The sequence below is a fragment of the Phacochoerus africanus genome, chromosome 11, assembly GCF_016906955.1.
Source record: "Phacochoerus africanus isolate WHEZ1 chromosome 11, ROS_Pafr_v1, whole genome shotgun sequence".
NCBI lineage: Eukaryota > Metazoa > Chordata > Mammalia > Artiodactyla > Suidae > Phacochoerus > Phacochoerus africanus.
The window spans coordinates 26,646,333-26,666,260 of NC_062554.1; the positions used below are offsets into that span (position 1 = coordinate 26,646,333).

The 19,928-nt window shown below is 46.6% G+C and overlaps 1 protein-coding gene across 5 annotated transcripts in view; it reads left to right on the top strand.

Moving 5' to 3' along the window:
* The window catches only part of AMOTL1 (angiomotin like 1), a 167,423-nt gene that overhangs the window by 130,778 nt on the left and 16,717 nt on the right, over positions 1-19,928 (top strand). For all 5 annotated transcript variants that reach the window (XM_047751812.1, XM_047751811.1, XM_047751814.1 and 2 more), the window contains 2 exons: positions 12,850-12,995; positions 15,413-15,562. In XM_047751812.1, the coding sequence (XP_047607768.1) occupies positions 12,850-12,995; positions 15,413-15,562 (296 nt within the window). The remainder of the gene's footprint in view (positions 1-12,849; positions 12,996-15,412; positions 15,563-19,928) is intronic.

Here is a 19,928-nt window from a genome sequence, read left to right on the forward strand (position 1 = left end):
GACCATAAAAAGGAATGAAATAATGCCACTGGCAGCAACATGGATAGATCTAGAGATTATCATTCTAAGTGAAGTAAGTCTGAGAAAGATAAGTCTCACATGATATCACTTATATGTGGAATCTAAAAAAAAAGATCAAAGGAACTTATTTACAAAACAGAAATAGATTCACAGACTTTGCAAACAAATTTACAGTTACCAGGGGGGAAAGTGTGGGGAAAGGATAAATTAGGGGTTTAGGATTAAGACACTACTATATATAAAATAGATAACCAGCAAGGACCTATTGTATGGCACAGGGAACTGTGCTCAATGTCTTGAAATGATCTATAAAGGGAAAGAATCTGAAAAAGATTGTATGCATGTGTATATATATTTCTGTATATATACTATGTATACTATATATGTGTATATACTAACTCAGTCACCTTACTGAACACTTGAAAGTAACCCAGTGTTGTAAATCAACTACACTTCAATTTAAAAAATGATCAAATGGTTTGCCCAAGGCCCCCTAGATGCTTCATGGCAAAGTCATGACAAGAACAGGGGTCTCCTTTTTTTCTTATTTTTTTTCCTTTCCCTTCTCCAAAAGTCATTTCTGTTGGCTCTGGGGATGATGAAAGATTTCACATTCTTACCCCGAGAAGAATCCAGCCAAGTAAGGACCATAAATAATTCTTGTACTAGAAGGCTTATTGAAAATTATTCAGCCTAGCACTTTGACTTAATAATAATGTATTCAGGTCATCTCAAGTGAGTTCTAACTACTGGAATTAACATTCTGTGTTTCTGACTTCGACATCTGTCTTTGAACCAGAGCCAATTATGATAAAAAAGCCTTGCTGGGTAATCCAGTATATCTCTTCAGATACAAAAACAACAAAATTGTTAAAACCAGGATAGAGTTTTGAGTTGTAAAAAAAAAAAAATTTTTTTCTGAAAATGTCTATGAAATTAACCTTTTTGTTCTCTGGATGGCAAGAGTGAAAAATAAGCACAATATAATGAGTAGCCCTGTTGCTGTAGTTTCTTACAATTAGCTTTTGAAATTGTATTTGGTTCCTGAATTGGAGTGAGAACATCCAGCTGTATCTTAATAGAATCCAAGAACTTTGAGGGGACAAAGTATTTGTTTTAAGTCCAGAAAATTTGGTCTTAGACCATTAAAAATAAGCTTGCATCTGCTACTAATTTTCTTTTTGCCTACAAAGACTGTGGTTTGCTAGAAAGATGAAGGAAAAAGGATCTGCTCAAAGCAAGTTACAAAAATGACAGTGGGCGGGGTTGCAGAAGTTAAAGGAAGAGAGAACATTTAATTGCAGGTGATGTATTTCTTTTTCGCCCATCAGCCCTAGAATGAGCCACTTCTGTCCCAGATGTAACAGTTTCCCCAGCATCAACTTCTATCTTTCAGCCAGGTTTTGGTGTTAGGCCCTACCTGCCATTCAAGGGGCCCATTTAGAAAATAGAGTTTTGTGTGGGGACGAGATAATTGGGAGCATGGGATTATACATACACAATACTATATATACAGTAGATAACTAACAAGGACCTACTATAGCACAGGGAGGTCTACTCAATGTTCTAAAATAACCTATATGGGAAAAAGAATGTGAGTATATATATCTGATTCACTTTGCTGTACACCTGAAACTAAGACAACATTGGAAAGCAACTATATTCGAATAAAATGTTAAGAAAAAAAAAAGGAAACATAGTTTTATTATAATAATGCCTCCATTAATCCAAACAGAGGTATATAAGGTATACCCATATTTACATACATTAAGGGGCGAACATTTAAAGTGCAATGAAATGTGACAGTGGCCCCAGTCCCGACCCATCCTGAGAGCATGTGCAGCTCTGTCCTCAGCAGGGAGTACCCTCCTCCCACCTTCTGTCTGCCCGCCTCACTTTTCATCACCCTCAGGTCATCACTGGTTTCATTATGTTCAGTTTTTATGGTTGTTTTCTACATGGGGAGCCAAATTGTCTGATATGGTCTTCCTTTGTCATTCCTGAAAATAGACATGTCTGTTATTTATCTTTTTGTATTAAGAAAAGAGGAGTTCCTGTCGTGGCACAGTGGAAATGAATCCGACTGGGAACCATGAGGTCGTAGGTTCGATCCCTGGCCTTATTCAGTGGGTTAAGGATCTGGCGTTGCTGTGAGCTATGGTGTAGGTCTCAGATGTGGCTCAGATCCCAAGTTGCTGTGGCTCCGCTGTAGGCCAGCAGCTATAGCTCCAATTCGACCCCTAGCCTGGGAACCTCCATATGCTACAGGTGTGGCCCTAAAAAGCAAAAAAAAAAAAAAAAAAAAAAAAAAAAAAGACAAAGAAAAGAAAAGAGGAGGCAAAAAAAGACATCTGTGAAGGTTATAGAAAGTGTAAGTCATCAGATTTAGTTGAAAATCGACTCACACCTACATGTATGGTCAAAGTCAAGTCCCCTGTGCATGCTATATTTATATGGCCTTATTAATTCATTGCTTAATTTGTTATCATGCTGCCTGCAGTGACATAGAAATAGCAGTTCATTTTCATTTCACATGAAAAAAAATAAAGTGAAAAGTTTAACAGTACACATGGAAGTTGAGCTGGATGAATGGGTGTATATTCAGTCAAGTTTGCAAGCACGTATCTTATATTTAGGCAAGTTTCAAAAAAATACCTGTGAATTATGCCTGAATATTTAAGTACAGTTTCTAAAATAAAAATGCGCTGCAAAGAATGACTAAAAAAATTATATTAAGAGAGCTTTTACTGATATTCAAGTCAATATTTTACCAAATCATACTTGAGATAGTTTAATGCTACAGAAAATATCACTTTGGGATATTTAACTCACCTTATGGATATTAAAGAGCAGTAGATAAATTAAGTATATTAAGACCAAAATGTGGTTTTCCTCTATCAGATCAATAGAATATTTTGTGGTTAAGCTTTGTTACTTTCCAGTGATAAGCATCTGAAAAAGATCATTTTTGAATTTTATTTTAAAGACCAAGTTAGAATTTGATTGGGTGCCAATAACATCCTCTTATCCAGTGAGCTGTTGCCTAAACTTGTCATATTTCTTCACATAGGAAACACTTCTTATGTCTTAGATTATTAAAGTCTTAGAGAGAAAGGTTGAGACACATTATGAAGGAAGGCCTGGTGGAAGAAATGATTAGACAGATGGATGTTGGCCACAGTACCTAGAGTACAGGGCAGAATATGTAAAGACTGGTGAGAAGGAGTTCCCTGGTGGTCTAGTGATTAGGATTCGGCACTTTCATCACTGTAGTCGAGGTTCAATCCCTGGTCTGTTCAGTCCCACGTCAAGCCCCTGCATGCTGCGCAGCCAAAAAAAAGAGATTCGTGACAGAACTATTTCCCCCTCCGAGTGTATGTGTGCAGGTTCCCCGTACAGGAGAGATCTGTTTTACTGCGGGGATCACAAAAGCTTCAGGCAGTGTCTAGCCTTGAGGGGGAGCTTCAGAAACTAATTCATATGTTAGAGTAATTTTCCTGCCATGATACTGATTAAAAGGGAAAATTTCTATGTTCCTTTTAACTTTGGACAAGGAAGATTGGCTGCATCCTTCACACTTCTGGCTTTGCCTCCTTTTCCCACAGTGATTCGTTTCTCCAAAACAAGGTCTTCCCTTCATTTTAACAACAGCCGTTTCCACAAAACACAGTTTCTCTTGTAATGTCTGAACCACTGGCTTTCAAACTCAGAGCTCTTGTTTATTAAAAGAAAACTTACCTGGAAGCCCGGTGTGTAAAATGCACGGAACCTGAAAAGATTTCTGGTTGGGACAGGGTGGTGCATTTGTCAGAAGCCCCCTCCTTCCTCCTTGCCTGCCCCCCCAGCCCTTCTCTCCCCTCCCTGTCCTTCTCGCTCCCCGGGCTCTGCAGAACAGAGTTTGGTTTGCACTCCTATTCCTAATTTTCCTTATTACAGAGTTCATTTTAAAGCAGCCCCCTCTCAGCCATTTAAAACAAGCCCTCCCTGGCGTGTTCCAGTGTTTGTTAACAGACTCCGTAGCTGCCCACTCAGAGCCCAGGTCCCCGCAGCCTGGCGCAACCATGGCAACCTGCAGTTGCATCCAGGGATGGCAGAGAGCCCAACACCCCTTTCTGAAATAACGAGCTTCCTTGCCTGAGAAATGTGATCACATTTTTAAAAGACCCCGAAAAGCCACACCAGGGGCATTAGGGATCGGCTTTGTATTACAGCACTTTTTCATGACCGAATTAAGGAGCGTGACTTTTAAAGGTGTATCACCTTTCATGTTTTGCATCAAATAAGCCTCATGTGAACACAGATCGCTCTTACATGATGTAAACAGTACTCTGTTTGGATTATATTTGAGGGGTCTCTCTCTCTCTCTGGGTTTGTCGGTTTGACTCTCAGACTGGGATGAGGGGGAAGGGGAAATCTAAGCATGCGCTCCAGGGGGTAAAATGTCTTCGAGGCAGAAGGCACCTAAGCAGTATTGCAGAGAATGAAGCAGGTGGAATCCCTTCCTGTTGTCTCTCCACCCCCACAACCTCGGAAGAAAGGGCTTCCAAGTGGATCCCACTCTTCTGTTACCCTAAGTTGTAACTGACCCTTGGAATAGGCTTCTCCCCAACAGCTCCGAATTGTGAGATGGGGTGCCAGTGAACTCAAAGTTGAAGGACCCTGAGGAAGAAGAAACAGAGGGAGACCTTTTAGGAAGGGTTCATACAGCAAATAATTATCAAGACATCTTCTCCTAAGAGGCAGTCCATTTCATCAGCATCGTGGAGTCTAGTTATCTGAATCAGCGCCGTGTGTGTTGGTCACCGTGGCCCTGAGGCATCCCCTCCAACTCCTTTCTTGAGAAGGGAAGAGCGGTGTAAAGAAAACAGAGAGTGTCTTGGGGACCTTTAGTTACCCCCCCCAAAAAAAAAAATCTGACTGAGCTTAGACCCAAATAAGAGGACCGTTTCTGAAGTACCTTTGTGTGTGAAGAGACCCCAGCAGGATGGGTGGGCAGGCCACGCAGGGGCCAGGGCTGGCCCGTCGGGGAGGACCAAGGGGCAGGTCATATCAATGGGCCGGTGTCTGTCCCTGTAGCTCTGTTCCCCTCTGTCCTTCTCACCGTGGATGCTCATCCACCTCTCCACGTCCATCTGTGATTCTTCATCCTCCGCGGTGTGGCTTTTGCTGTTTCTCCAGTGCACACGTGCAGTATGGTTGCTTGGCCACCTGTCGTGTATGCGTCTCACCCCGTCCCAGCTAGAGACTCTACCTGGCCTGGCCCCGGTCACATGTGGGCCCTTTAGATCGGATACTGTCAAAGGGCGAGTGGAGGGCCGGGGCCCATGCGAAGGGCTTTGTCGTGCAGACGGGGCTGCTGCCAGAACCTAGCTCTGCGCAGGTTTAAGCAGATGCTTTCCTGCGTGGACGCTTGTCTGAGCAGCCGCTGGGAAGGCTGTCAACTCCAGGCTAGAAAGCACCTGTCTCTTTTATTTTTTAATTCAAGTATAGTTGATTTACAATGTTGTATTAGCTTCAGGTGTGCACAAATGATTCAGTTATACATTGTGTGTGTGTGTGTGTGTGTGTGTGTGTGTGTGTTCTACTTGAGAATCTTTTCCACTAAGGGTTATTATAAGATAATGAATGTAATTCCATGGGCTATTCAGTAGGTGCTTGTTTTTATCTCTTTTATACACAGGAGTGTGTCTACGTTAATCCCAACCTCCTAATTTATTCCCTGTCCTCCCCCCACCCCCACTATCCCCTTTGTAGCCATAAATTCATTTTCCACGTCTGCGAGTCTGTTTCTGTTTGGTAAATAAGTCCATCTGCTTCATTTTTTAAGATTCCACATAGAAGTAGTATCTCTGGTAGGCCTTCTCCCAGTGATCTCCAGTGCTGGACGTGGCACCTCTGCTCTGGTTCCCGGGGGGCCCAGTCCACCACCACTCCCTCAGCCTCTCCTTGTCTGTGGCTTCTTCTCTGATAGTCTCTTAAGCTCTCTTCTTCACTTAGAAAGTGCTAGAGACTGTATGCCTAGAACCAGCCTCATCGGCCAAAATGAGACTTCTGGCCATTGGCATTGCCAGGAAGGTTTTCTGGATTGTGCCTGCTTCCTCTGTCCTTGTCACCACTGCTCCCTCTCCCCACAGCCAAGGCAACAGGACCTACCCTGAGAAGGGCCAGGGAAACCACCCTGCAGAACCAGATGCCAGGTGGGCCAGTTGTGCATTGACTGCTGTGTGAGCATATGGGATTTAGAGCTTGAACAGAAGTAGCTTGTTTGCGCTTATGTCAGTGTGCCCATGTGTGTCTGTGGGCACACATATGTGCACACGGGCGCACACACACACACAATCCAGATCTAAACCCCCAAAGAACCATTGGTTAAGGGGTCAAACCTTGGTTCTGGCTTGAAGAATAAAGGAGGGAGAGGAAAACCTCCCTTTTTAATTTTTTTTTTTAATTGACGTATAGTTGATTTACTGTGTTGTGTTGGTTTCAGGTGTGCTGCAAAGTGATTCAGTTACATATATATATATCTTTTTTTTTTCAGATTCCTTTCCATTATAGGCTATTACGAGATAGTGAATAGAATTCCCTATGCTATACAATAGCACCTTGTTTGTCTATTTTATATCCAGAAGTGTGTATCTGTTAATCCCAAATGCCTAATTTATCCCTCCCCCCTTCCCCTTTGGTAACCAGAAGTTTGATCTCTGCCTCTGGGTCTCTGTTCTGTAAATAAGATCATTTGTATCATTTTTTTTTTAGATTCCGTGTGTAAGAGATATCACATGGTATTTAGAGGATGACCTCTCTTTGGCCTTCCCAGCATTCTAGTGAATTCGTCACTGCCTCGGTCAAGCTGGCAGCAACGAGACTCCTCCATCCCTCCAGCTCAGGGAAAAACTCATCCCAAATCCATCAGGAAAGGCCTAGAAATTAATTCCTACTTGAGAAGGGCCGGGTTACAGCTTTGCTCCCCTCATGCGCTCCAGCCGTTTGTTGGAGCACAGCATTGAGAACCAGCAGCATAGGGTACGGGGCCCTGACACCCCCACTGATAGACCCCCCCCCACACACACACACATTCCAGCATCACTGTTTCTTGACAGCGGCTGCTAGGGTCCACCATCCCGAGGTTCAATAACAGTTAAGCCCAGTGCTCAGATGGTAATTGCAGAAACACCTTCATCGGACTGTCTGCATTGAACCTTGCCCACAACTGGCAAAGGAGAAGGGTAGGAGGGAAGGAGGGCATCTTTGGATGACTGGGCCCAGTTCTAGTTTTCATCCACTTCTGTTCGTTTTCAAGCAGAGACTAACCTGTGGGTAGAGGCACAAATGCAATGACCATTGGCCCTGTTGCAAATATTATAGTTCATTTGGCTTCAGATTATTCGGTTGTCAAGTGGAGTTGATAGGACGAGTCATGAAATGAGTGTCTGTTGTAAAGCTGAGGGCACAGTGTCCGGGACAGGGTAAAGCCCCAGTGTAATGCGTCTTGGCTCCTGTTGCTAAGTATCTGTATGTGCCAAGCCCCACGATAGGTCTTTTATACCTACCTTTTAATCCTCACAACAGTCCTGCGAAATAGGTCTTGTTAGTTGCATCTGATGAGAGGGGAGGTCACGTGTCCAAGGTGAACCGGTATGTGAAGGTGCCAGGATCACACCAGGTCGGCCTGGCTACGAAGCCACAGCCATCGCTGTGGTTTCCAGAGCAAACAGTGTGTGAGCAGACATCCTCTGTGTAGATGGGAACGGAGCCACCAGGCTCAACAAAACCCTGCTCCACACAGTTTAGGGTAATTCATATCCACTGAGTAAACACAGCATTCTGGGCAAGAGTTCCCTTGTGTCAACTTGCCTGTTCTAGGAATTCTCAGTATATACATTGGAGCCCAACCAAAAGTTCAGTGTGAAGCTGGTCTTTCTTGCGATCCATCCCAAGGGGCTTGCTTAGCTCCTAAATGAGCTGAAAGGACCTTCCTGTGAGGTGGTTTTGCTCAGGGGACCCGCCCTGGGCATCTCCCAAGAGACGGCTTTTTCGAACGGCTCTGACACACCTAGACCCTGTGTCTCCGGGGAATTAAGAGGCACAGTTACCCCACCATGCAGGCTGACTGCCTTGACACCAGTCCTCCTGGCACCCTAGCCTGAGGTAGGGAACCTCCCTGTGTTGTCATAGTAACTGCTCAAGCAATCGTTAGCGACCACGCACACTGCCTTTGCCTGAGTCCCTGCCTCTTTTCCCGCCCGATGGAGGCAGAGTGCTCCATCCTGCTCCCCTTGTAGCCCAAGAATTTATCACACTTTTTGGACAACCTCCGTAACCACAGCCTTATCATAGTTGACATTTACTGGGTGTTTCTATTTGCATTTTGAAGTCGGTACTATTGTGATCCTCACATTAAAGGCAAGGAAACTGAAGCACAAAGATGTGCCAAGGGGTGGAGCCGGACATGAATGGGGCAGATCGACTGGAAGATTGATTCTAGAGCCACGCTTTTAACCACGACTCTGGGTTGCCTTCACACAGCAGCAGCTTAATTAATATTTGCCAAGAGATACACATGCTGTAATTGCTGTATTATGAGATGTATGATATGGCCCGTGACGTCCTTAAATTTGGGCCACAATGAGCTGTGTTACAGTGGTGCCCTCCTATGCCTGCTGCTCCTGTCACCGTGCGGGTCTGCATCTCTGTGCAGATGCACAGGGGAGGCAGCGCCGTGCCTGGGAACACGTGCTAAGAGACGTGCTGATGCTGGTTTTGGCTCTCCCGTGAGAGCTTCCCTTCCATGGGCACGTTACTGACCCTCCCCTGGAAAATGGGCACGGGAATAGTGCCTACCTCCCAGAGTAAACTTAAAGGAAATGCTATCAATGGAGTAATTCAAGGGCGTAACACAGGTCATTCCTGGAAGCCAGTGCCCGTTCAACAAACATGAGCGGTTTTGTTACTGTTATCCCAGTTGTCATGAACATTGTTTTTGAAATTTGGTCATTAAGGGCATAACTTCCTGTCAATGGGCAAGGAGTTCTGAGCCAGAGTGAGTGACACTAACTGATATTGCTGCGCCCTGAAGTCTCAGGTCACCAAGCTCAGGAAGGACGTGTTTGGACCCATGAATTCCAGAGGCCTGAAACGCATCCCAGAATTAATGGAGTCTTTGTGCAGAACCCACATCTTCGTCCCGTGGTGTGCACTGTGGGGTTCAGGGAGCCTGGGCAGGGAAGGAAACCAGTCTCATTCATGGGCAGTACCAGCCGTCTGATGAGTGGTGGCTTCAGAGGTGGAGCGGACGGCTTATAACAAAGGCGGTCAGGAGATCATGAGGATACCAAATGCCAGCAGCTAACAGGAGCTACCATTTACTATACTGTTGGCAGTGAGCTTGGCATCCAGTAGAAGATTCATTCATTCACCAGTATTTATTGATCCAGACAGTGTTCTAGGCTCAGGGAATCAATAATGACCTAAACTAAGTCCTGGATATTTAGGTCCTTTTATACTTTATAGGCATCAGCAGAGTCATCACAGAACCACGATGATGTGGCTGTTCACTTTCCCAGTTGATGAGAGAGCTGAGATTCAAAGAGCTTATAGCGCACCCAAGACCTCAGAGCTGGAAAGTGGTGAACCTAGGATTTGAATCCAGTTCTTCCTGTTACTGCAGTCCATTCTCTATCCACAATATGATACTGCTTAGCATGGGAATAGCACAATGCTGGTAGTGTGTGTGTGTGTGTGTGTGGTGTGTCAGAGGTGAGGGGTATTCATTAAATCAGAAACCCAAGTAGCTGTCATTGTGACACAGCAATAATTATGATCAGCAATTTGCAAACTCAGTTTGGAAGCTCTGGTTGTGGTTTCTCGACTTTGCCTCTGATCAAAACTGATTTGTCCTTGGCTGCCCTCAACAAACGCGAGAACGGTTAAGCTTAGGTTGATAACCAGGCAGAAGCTCTGAAATCCCGTGGTTCTTTCCCAAGACTGCCTGCTGAGTAACTAACTCCTGGGTGCCCTCCAGAGCCTGGACAAGGCCAGCGGGCACCACGCCTCTTCAGATGTTGTCCAAGCCCAGGGAGCTAGTGCTCAAATGTCAGTAATTTTGTACAGAAAGCAAGAAAGGGTCATGTCCGCCCAGGGCTGTGGATGGGGGGCGCCCAGAGCCAGTGGTTGCTCCCAGCCCATTTATTTAGGCCTCTTGCTTACCCAGTCTCCACACACTGGGAAGGAAGTTTCAGAGGCAGCATTTGAAAAGCCACTGAAAGGGAGGAGGGACCAGGGCATTACAGGGGGGCATAAAGAGCCCCAAAGTCATACTCTCTTCTGGGTCAGGATCTTGGTGGCCTCGTTTTGTTTCTGAGAGGCGCCGCTGTTTCTCGGCATCATGGCCAATGCTGGCTTTATAAGAATACTCATTCATTCTGTCCATTCCAAAGCTCTTCCACTGCACCTGATCCCGTCCACATAAGCTCACAAAGCAAGGGCACTTCAGTCAAGCGGGAAGGTCAGCATAGTGGCCATCAGGAGACCCGGACTCTGGCCCTGGCTCTGTCCCAGCTGGCCAGGCACCTTGGACAAGTGCCTTTGCTCCTGGGCTTTCCTTTCCTCACCCATAAACAAGGGGGGTGGAGCTGGATGGCGTGGTTTCCTGTGATCCCCTCCGGCTTTAAGATTGTGAGTTGTTTATGGTGCATTTGCAGCCTTAAAGTCTTCTTTATTCTTACACTCTGTATTCAAAACCACATTTTTCCTGCTCCATCCTTTCTTTTGCTTCCATGCCTGTAGGGCTGGTCCTTAATATCTGACAACTCTTTGCTCAATGAATGAATGACTGTAGCAGGAAATCATGAGTGAATGAAACCACTGTCACGTGCTTGTCCAGTAGCTTCCAGACTTTGGGTCTCTGTGTCTCGGTGTGGTTTGCTCTGAGGACTAGGTGACTAGGATGAGGCATTTCAGGGCTGTGAGCACAAAGAAATCAATTTCTAACTATTGTCACTGCTGCTGTTGTAATGACACGCCCTGTTTTGTACTGATCTGGAAGAGCGTGTGTATGCATAGGATTTTGTAACCCTTTTCTCAACAGTGAAAATGTTTTTCCACATCATCGATATTCTCTTAACTTAATTTTAAGGGTTGCATCCTGTTCTATAGTAGGGTTTACAGTAGTGTTTTTAAACAGTCCCTTAATCTTACACAGTAAGTTCGTTCACGTTTTTCCATATTCTAATCAACATATCTAAGTATTCTAGCTATTTGAAAAATAAAATATACAGGCGTCCTACATTCTGTTGCACTTTGTTTTCTTGCAATTTTTACAAATTGAAGATTTGCGGCCACCCTGCATTGAGCAAGTCTGTCGGCGCCCTTTTTCCAGCAGCATCAGTTCCATGCCTCTGTGTTACATTTTGGTAATTCTCAGAGTATCTCAGACCTTTCCATTATGATTGCACTTGTCAAGAGGATCTGTGATCGGTGATCTCTGAGGTGACTACCGCCATTGTTTTGGCATTTTTTTAGCCATCAGGTATTTTTAATTAAAGTATGTATTGTTTTTTAGACAGTGCTATTATTGCATGCTTACTGGACCACGGTATAGTATAAACATAACTTTGATATGCACTGGAAAACCAAAATATGTGACTTGCCTTATTGCAGTGGTCTGGAACCGAACCTGCAGCATCTCTGAGGTATGCCTGTGTTGCTTTTGTAGCAGGAGAAATGTTTTCAGTTAGGTTATATTGATCTCATTAGGGAGTGTACCTAAGCCCACATGGACATTAATCCCTAACCCCCTGTGACTCAGTCTACGGAAAGAGAAGGGCAAAGAAACCATGGAACTTATGGGACACTTCCACCCCTAAGACCCCTATTGGACAAGGACTGACATAGATAACTGGTCAAGGCCAATGGGAGAAAACCACATCTTTCTGGACCCATGTTGGTCCCCCCCCCCCATCTTTAAGGGATAAAAACCCTTATAGGACAATAGAGGCTCTTCTCCCCCCTCCCAGCATCCCTGTGCATAGTATTTGCTTTCCTTTAATAAAGACTTTGCTTACTTAAAAAAAAAAAAAAAAATCCTACTGATCTCATAACACTATTGGTCCTGCCTGCCTAAGTAAAATGGTCCATGAGCCTACAGGAGGGCTACATGGATGCGACTTAGAGGCAGCCTTTGCGCTCCCATGAGCAGAAAGACAGTGATCGCCAGCAGTTACTGGGTCACTGAATGAGAGGCAAGCTGTTTTCCCAAATCCAGAGCACCGGGCCTTTCCTGAACAGAATTAAGAGAACAGGGGAGGCCAGGTCATGCAGAAGAGGAGGCGGCCAGAGGTGGGAGGCCGGGGCTGAAGCTCCCCTCTGCTGCCTGGCCTCCGGCCAAGCGCTTAGCCTTCTGGACCGTGGTTTATGTTTCCCTGAGTGAGAATGTCAGGGTTGTCATGACCATGGCCTGCCTTGCCATCAGTGGTTTGGGAGGTAGGCGCAGGAGGGGTTGTGAGCTTAAAACGAAATCATAGCTTCAAGGTTAATCTGAAGCATTGAAGTCAGTGTTGCCCAGAAGTGAGTCCCCGAGAAGGTGGAGTCACTAGTTCTTTCTGTGCCATTCATCTCAAGAACCTGAAACGCATCTGGAGTGAAGAGCGGTTTTTGAGAAACTCCTTGTTTCACACAACACCCCTGTGAAAAGGGGGCAGAAGCAGTCATCCGACCCTCTGCTCTTTGCATGCTTTTTGATTTTTAATCCTTGCCAGATGTGGACTGGCAGTGAGCCCAGAGGGTGCGTGCTTTCTGACAGAGGTGGTTTTGTGCCCGTCTCCCTTCTAGACAAGGAATTCTTGAAGGAAAAGGAGAAGCTGGAGATGGAGCTAGCGGCAGTGCGGACGGCCAGTGAGGACCACCGGAGACACATCGAGATCCTGGACCAGGCTCTGAGCAACGCCCAGGCCAGGGTCATCAAGCTGGAAGAGGAGGTGAGGCTGCGGGGGGCAGGGTGGGGATGCGCTCAGCCCTCGCGGCCCCCGTTTCCATTTCCTCACCCAGTACCTTTAACCAGAGCTGACTCGTTGAGCCAGAGGAGCGATGCAGGTGACCTCCCAAATAACAGTGAACACACACGAGTTTATCCACTCAGAGCCGGGCAGAGTATGAGAGGCGGATGCGGATGCCACCAGCGAAGAGCTCACCCTCAGCCAGAAACCCAGCCTGCCTCCCACTGGCCAAAAGGTGTCCAGGGCTGGAAATACATGGAAGAACTGGGAACCACTGGTGCCTGTGGAGAAGAGAGTCAATTAAAAGAACAGTCCAAGGGCTGTGTCTTGGGGGCTCTCGATCAAAAAGGCCAAGTCGTCTGACGGGGTCGGGGGGGGTGGTGTTCAGCAAACCTGTCTCCGGTTTCCAAAAGGTGGTTTCACCAGGCAACAACCCCCAAGGCCACAACATGGTGAGGCCACTCAAGCATTAGGGATCCAGTGATTTCTGATGAAATCAAGGCTTTCAATACTCCTCACTAGACCTAAGTAGATACGAGGGTGAAAGAGAGAGAGCTATGCCTTCAAAGAAGCTGGCAGTTGGTTAGGGATAATCCTAACTCATTCATTTGACAAATATTTATTGAGAGCCAACTGCATGCCAGGTACTGTTCCAGGCCTTGGGGACATATTGTGAGCTCTGCCCCAAACAGACAAATCTCACGGCACTTATATTCTAGTGACTGCACACTCAGAAAACTGTACAGAGTCTAGGACTGTGGTGATGGGGTATGAATGGTACTCATTACATTTTTTTATCAGATGAGGCTTTTCTAGCACAGGAACCTGTAGTTAGTTAGTCGGGCCTCAGGCAATCAAAGGCCCAGGAAATGAAAGGCCCAGAAGAAAACTGATCCCAGGAACAGGTGTAGAAAAGGCTCTTAGTTGCTTCTGCACCCCTACCCTGCAAAAGGTCAGAAGCACCTCCGTTTTTAGGGCAGTGGCTTTGGCCAGGACACAGGCAGAGCTCATGGCAGAGCTGCTGGCTAAGTCAAGAGCCACCCTTCTCAGCGAGGGCTTAAATTGCTAGCATGTTCCAGCCTGCCATGGGTTGAACTCAGGATCTGAATCACCTGCAAGGCCTCTGCACACCCAGGTGCAGAGTGACAGGAAGTGGCATGTGGCATCTTCTCACCCAGGACCAGTTCAAGTAAATGCTTCCGTCTGGCTGTGGGCACCAGCCACCTCCCAGGAAGTTAGAAATGTGCCTGGAATTTATGAACAGGGGCCAGACTCCTAATTGGAAGAAAACAGAGTCTGAGGTAAGAGTAGGAAGTTGTTGCTCATGATGCTAAATCCATATCTGATGTGACATTTACATAAATCACTTTCACCTTAATCTGCCTCTCCTTTCCTGTGGTTTGAGCATTCATTACACCCTTCCTGTCCATCCAGGCCTGTCAGTGGCTTTTCCATAGAGTGCTCTGAAATCTTTAGGGGAAAGTTACTTCCACAAATATCTGTAATAAGAAATTTATTGGAGTTCCCGTCGTGGCGCAGCAGTTAACGAATCCGACTAGGAACCCTAGTCCCTGGCCCTGCTCAGTGGGTTAAGGATCCCTGGCCCTGCTCAGTGGGTTAAGGATCCGGCGTTGCCGTGAGCTGTGGTATAGGTCATAGACGCAGTTCGGATCTGGCATTGCTGTGGCTCTGGCATAGGCTGGCGGCTATAGCTCCGATGAGACCCCTGGCCTGGGAACCTCCATATGCCATGGGAGCGGCCCTGGAAAAGGCAAAAAGACAAAAAAAAAAGAAATTTATTCACACATACACAAATGGGTACACATGCATTTATACAAACAGATGTAATTTCTTTACTAGTAATGGATAGTTATAGAAAATTTGAAAAATACGGAAGTAAAGAAGATGAGAGATTCTTATTCTTCTCTACAGGTAAACATGGTTAGTGCTTTTATTTCCTTTCAGTCTTTTTTCATACGTAGGTAATAGACAAATAGACATAGTTATGATAATGTATGTAATTTTTGATTCTAGAGCTTTCATTTAACATTATAGAGTAAGCATTTCCTCATAACATTTAACAATTCTTTAATTGATCTCATTTCCAGTGCCTGCAGATGCTGTAATTACTAAGCAATAACCAAGGATTGAGCTTGAAAGCAAGTGTCCTGTTAGAATCTTCAATTCCTAGCATCCCAGCCGTTTTAGGTGTAACTGGTGGCCTTCGTCTGAATTCCTTGTGCCCCAGCACAGCGGAGGGATAGGAGTAGGGAAGGTTCATGCCCTTGTTTAAATAGGATCTCTGGGGATTGTGACCCCGCCCCCTTGTGCCCACCTCCACCCCAGCTTTGAAGATCACTGTCAAATATCCGTGCTCCTTTGTACCCTCCTCTGCTCAGCTCCGAGAGAAGCAGGCATATGTGGAGAAAGTTGAGAAGCTGCAGCAGGCGCTGACCCAGCTGCAGTCTGCGTGTGAGAAGCGGGAGCAGATGGAGCGGCGACTGCGCACCTGGCTGGAGAGGGAGCTGGACGCGCTGAGGACCCAGCAGGTGAGGACCCAGCAGGTGAGGGGCGGGGCGAGGCCGACGCCTGCGTTCAGCGAACACTGACCCTCCGAGCAGAGCACCTGCTGCAGGCTGGGTTCTGCGCTGTGCCCTGAGCCGCAGGGGCACTTGACAATTTTGTCCTGCCTGATCCAGCACAGCAGCCAGTGGAGGAGCCGGACAGGTCACCCACTGGAGGGACAGACGTCCCTACAGGGAGAGAGTGGTGACCCCTGGGGGCTGGGCATGGGGGCATGTGCTGTAGATGGCTTCACGGAGGAGGCCGTTTGAGTTGGACTTGGAAAGATGCGTTTGTCGGGCATTCTGGGGGAAGGGCATCAGGGGAGGAGGTGGGGTATGTGAGGAGGAAGGAGGTGAGAGGAGCCGGGTGAGTCCTGGACAGGGACAGCCGGGGGCAGCCACCTGGGGGAGCAAGCCCAAGGAGGCAGTGGCCAGTGTGTGGAGAGTGTTTAGTCAGGTTGAGAGCCTGGCCTTTTTTTCCCTGTAGGATTAGGGGAAGAGCCCTCTTGTGGTGTCAGAGGAGGGCTGGAGGGACACATGTCAGGGAGATCAGCCTGAAGACTGTTGGTGTCAACTAGAGTGTAGTGACAGTGGGAATCCATGGGGGGACCTAAGAAGGGGGCGAAACTGTAGGACACAGTCATCAGTGAGTTTTCAGGGTAAAGGAAGGGAAGGAATCAGGACCATCCCTAGAAAATAAAACTGGCCACAAGCCCCGCCTCCTTCTGCCTGTCCCTGTTTCTCCTGGTCACAGCTGTTCCTGTAACTTAGCCACCAAGAAGCTTGGGGTGAAACATTCCAGCCCAGGGTCCATGTGGGCCTCGGCAAGGGGAGAAGAAGTCCTTCAGCTGAGCCAGGCTCCGTTACAGGATGGTCAAGGGATCCTGGCTCCAGAGACCCAGGCTTGCATGTCATCAGCCAGCGTGGTGGGCAGAGCCTGCTATGCAGCTGGTGAAGGGTGTACTCTAAGTTTGGAACCAGGGAAATGCAAGTCCCTGGAATTATCTAGCGGACAGGGCATAGTGGCTGTGGTTGAAACACTTGAAAACACTTGAGAGTGTTCGTTCAGCCCAGCTCAGCCATTTATCATGGCAGCACACACAGCTCCCTCTGGGCGTGTGTACTTGGTTGGAGATGGAGATGCTGGTGAGATTGCCTGAAGATTAAGGAGCCCAACCAGCCCCCTACCATGTTGGCTTAGTCGATAGCTCACAGGGAAAAGCGAGTCTGTCTCTGGACTTCTTTTTTTTTTTTTTGTCTTTTTGCTATTTCTTTGGGCCGCTCCCACGGCATATGGAGGTTCCCAGGCCAGGGGTCCAATCGGAGCTATAGCCACCGGCCTACGCCAGAGCCACAGCAACGCGGGATCCGAGCCGCGTCTGCAACCTACACCACAGCTCACGGCAACACCGGATCGTTAACCCACTGAGCAAGGGCAGGGACCGAACCCGCAACCTCATGGTTCCTAGTCGGATTCGTTAACCACTGCGCCACGACGGGAACTCCTGTCTCTGGACTTCTGATCCTTGTAACCTGTGCCGCATTTCCTGGCACTTCGGGGCCACCCTTCCACTGTTCTCTGTTGCTCACTTATTCAGATCTTAAGCTTCCCAGCTGGAGGGCAGGCTCTCAGATACCTGGTACTGTCCTGGTACCTGGTGGGTATTTATGAGTCTTTGGTTGACAGAATGGGCACATCTCAGTACTTAGAGCAGAAAAGAATGTTCTTTTCCAGTTAATGTGGCACCCACGCCCTATAGTTAAATTCCTTATCCTCGGATCTTCTATTTTGAGTGCTATGAAGCCAGACTCTCATTCATTTCAGCTACTATATGTATTCTAAGCTATATCTCCCCCACTGATTGCTCTTGGGATTTTTGCCTGTGCTATTGCTGTTGGAGACAATACTCTAATGAGCTGCCTTTTTAACGTGTCTCCCTGCTAAAGAATGTGAGTTTCTCAGGAGGATATACCTAAAAATGGGATTGCTGGATAATGAATGCATATGCTGAGCATTACTAGATATTGCCAAATCACTCTACTGAGTAGATGTACCAATTTACTTTCTTATCCAAAATGTATGAGAATTTCTTCCTGTACATTATCACATCATTTAGTCTTGTGAGATACCTTTTCCTTAAAAAAGGGGGGGGGGGGGAGAAACCAGACTCAGCTCCATTATCCTTGCTGTGTATTAGGAAGAAATGTGAAGTTGGCATTGTTTGAAAAATATCTCTATTGCCACAGAGGACCAGTCCCATATGCACTGTCGGATCCTTACACACTCGCACCAATTTTTTCCTCAGACCAGCAGACACAGTGTTCCTGCTGTGTATAAAGGATGCTATCAGATTTAGGCTGTCTGTGGAGGACAGAAGTTTCAGAATTGCAGCTCTCCTGGGAAATGACATGGCTTGCATTTTGGACTTGTCTGCAGGAGCTGATAGCAGAGCCTCAGCTGTGTATGGCTGACACGTGACTCAAGAGAGGGGGGTCAATCTTTAAACAGAAGTTGGCTGCCCAGCATCTCATTAAATTAACATTACAGCTTTTTTTTTTTTTTTTTAAATGAGAGTGTTGCTCTGTCTCCTCTGCTATGAAAGGCAGTTTCTCTAGGGATTTCTCTGCTTTTCCTTGCTTATTAAAAAGAAGAGTATTATTTCTTATTTTTTCCTTTATTACTTCATTTTCTCCTTCTACCAGTGAATGTATGTTATTCTATAACCAGAAAAGGCAAAAATGTTGTTAGAAATCCACCAAGACACTGAGTTTTTAGTAGTTCCACATGGCAGGTACTACAGGTTGATCCAGCTCCTGCGTGGAGTTTCTGGACAAGTGGGGCAGTCACAGCTATGCCAGCCCCCAGTAGGAATGATCAGCGTCTAGGAAACTCGGCCTCTTTGATCCACTTCCTCCTTGGAGCAGAGCACCTGCTCCGAGCAGTTCACGCATGTGATACCAGATGTGGGGGACCTGGGACCCACCCTGTTCCTTCACCACTGTGTCACCAAGGCATTTAGCTGACCCCTAATTTAGAAGGCGCACTGAAGTCACACTAAATAAATAAAGCTCCCCCCTCAACAAAGCGGTAAGACCACACTGCCCACCTCCTCCCATAGAGAATCATTCTGAGGGGACCGTTGAGATAGCAGCTGGGAGCATTTTTCAGTCAACACCCCTCACAAGGGCTCTGTGCTTAGACCTGCGTCAAGACACAGCTGAGCCTCGCCACCTGGCCCCCTCATAGCAACACTGAGCCCCAGTTACTCCTGCAAGATACCCTGGAACCTTCCAGAAGGATGGGTCCAGCAAAGTACATGAACTCATGCTAATGGAAAGCATGAGCTCTGGGGTTAGGCTGACCAGGGTGGAATCCTGTCTTCTCCTGCTAGAAAATTAATCTCTCTAAGCCTTCACTTCCTTGTTTCTAAAATGGGGCACATCAATTGTACTTACTCTATACTTGTAACTACACAAAAGAAAATCTGCACCAAGTATTTACACAGGACCTGCCACTTAGCAATTGCTGAAGAAAGAATAACTGTCACTGCTATTCTTGTCATTACCTTCAGAGTCATTTGAAGGTTTGGGGCATCTTTGGTACCTGAATTCATACCTTACTCCAATTTTTCCAATCCCACTGAAGAAAAGGTAACAAATATAGCTGATTGAGATGCGGGAGGCGAGGGGAGGGAAAAATAAGTCAGGACACTGGGACCAGCAGGAAAGAGCGGCTCTCAATGAACAGGTTCCATTATTAGAGGTAATTTCCCTGCCAGGTCGGAGGTGACTGCTTAAGCATCATTCGAAGCTGGGGGGAAGTGAAAGAGAAATAACATACAAGAGGAAGGGAAAATAACATTTTTAAGAACTCACAATCTTCTCTTTCTTGAAAAGAACTGAAAGTAATATTCACATCTTACTTCCCCAGTGGTCTTAGGAGGTAGAAAAGGGAAGAAGGGAATATTCTTGCAGAGAAAATTAAGCCCAGAGCAGGTCAGAGACCAGCCCAGGGTCATGCAGTTAATCAGGGCATTCCTCCCATGTGAACACTTGAAGGCCAAGATTTTTACTTGCATTTTTCACTGCAGAATCCCCAGCCCATGTACATAGTTGTGGGCGAGCTGAACAGGCAGCAGAAGCTGTCCTACCTGACCGTAATCTCTGTTTCTGGCCAACACAACACACTAACCCGTTAGACTGTGCTGTCTCTGTACCCTTGAGTGTTGAAAGTGATGCTCTGAGGACCTGAGTTAGGTTGCCAGCCCAGATGGCAACATAAGGGACTTGGACAGAAACCGACAGGCATAGAGGGCAGTCAAGTGAGGCCAGAGGATCTTTTTTTTTTTTT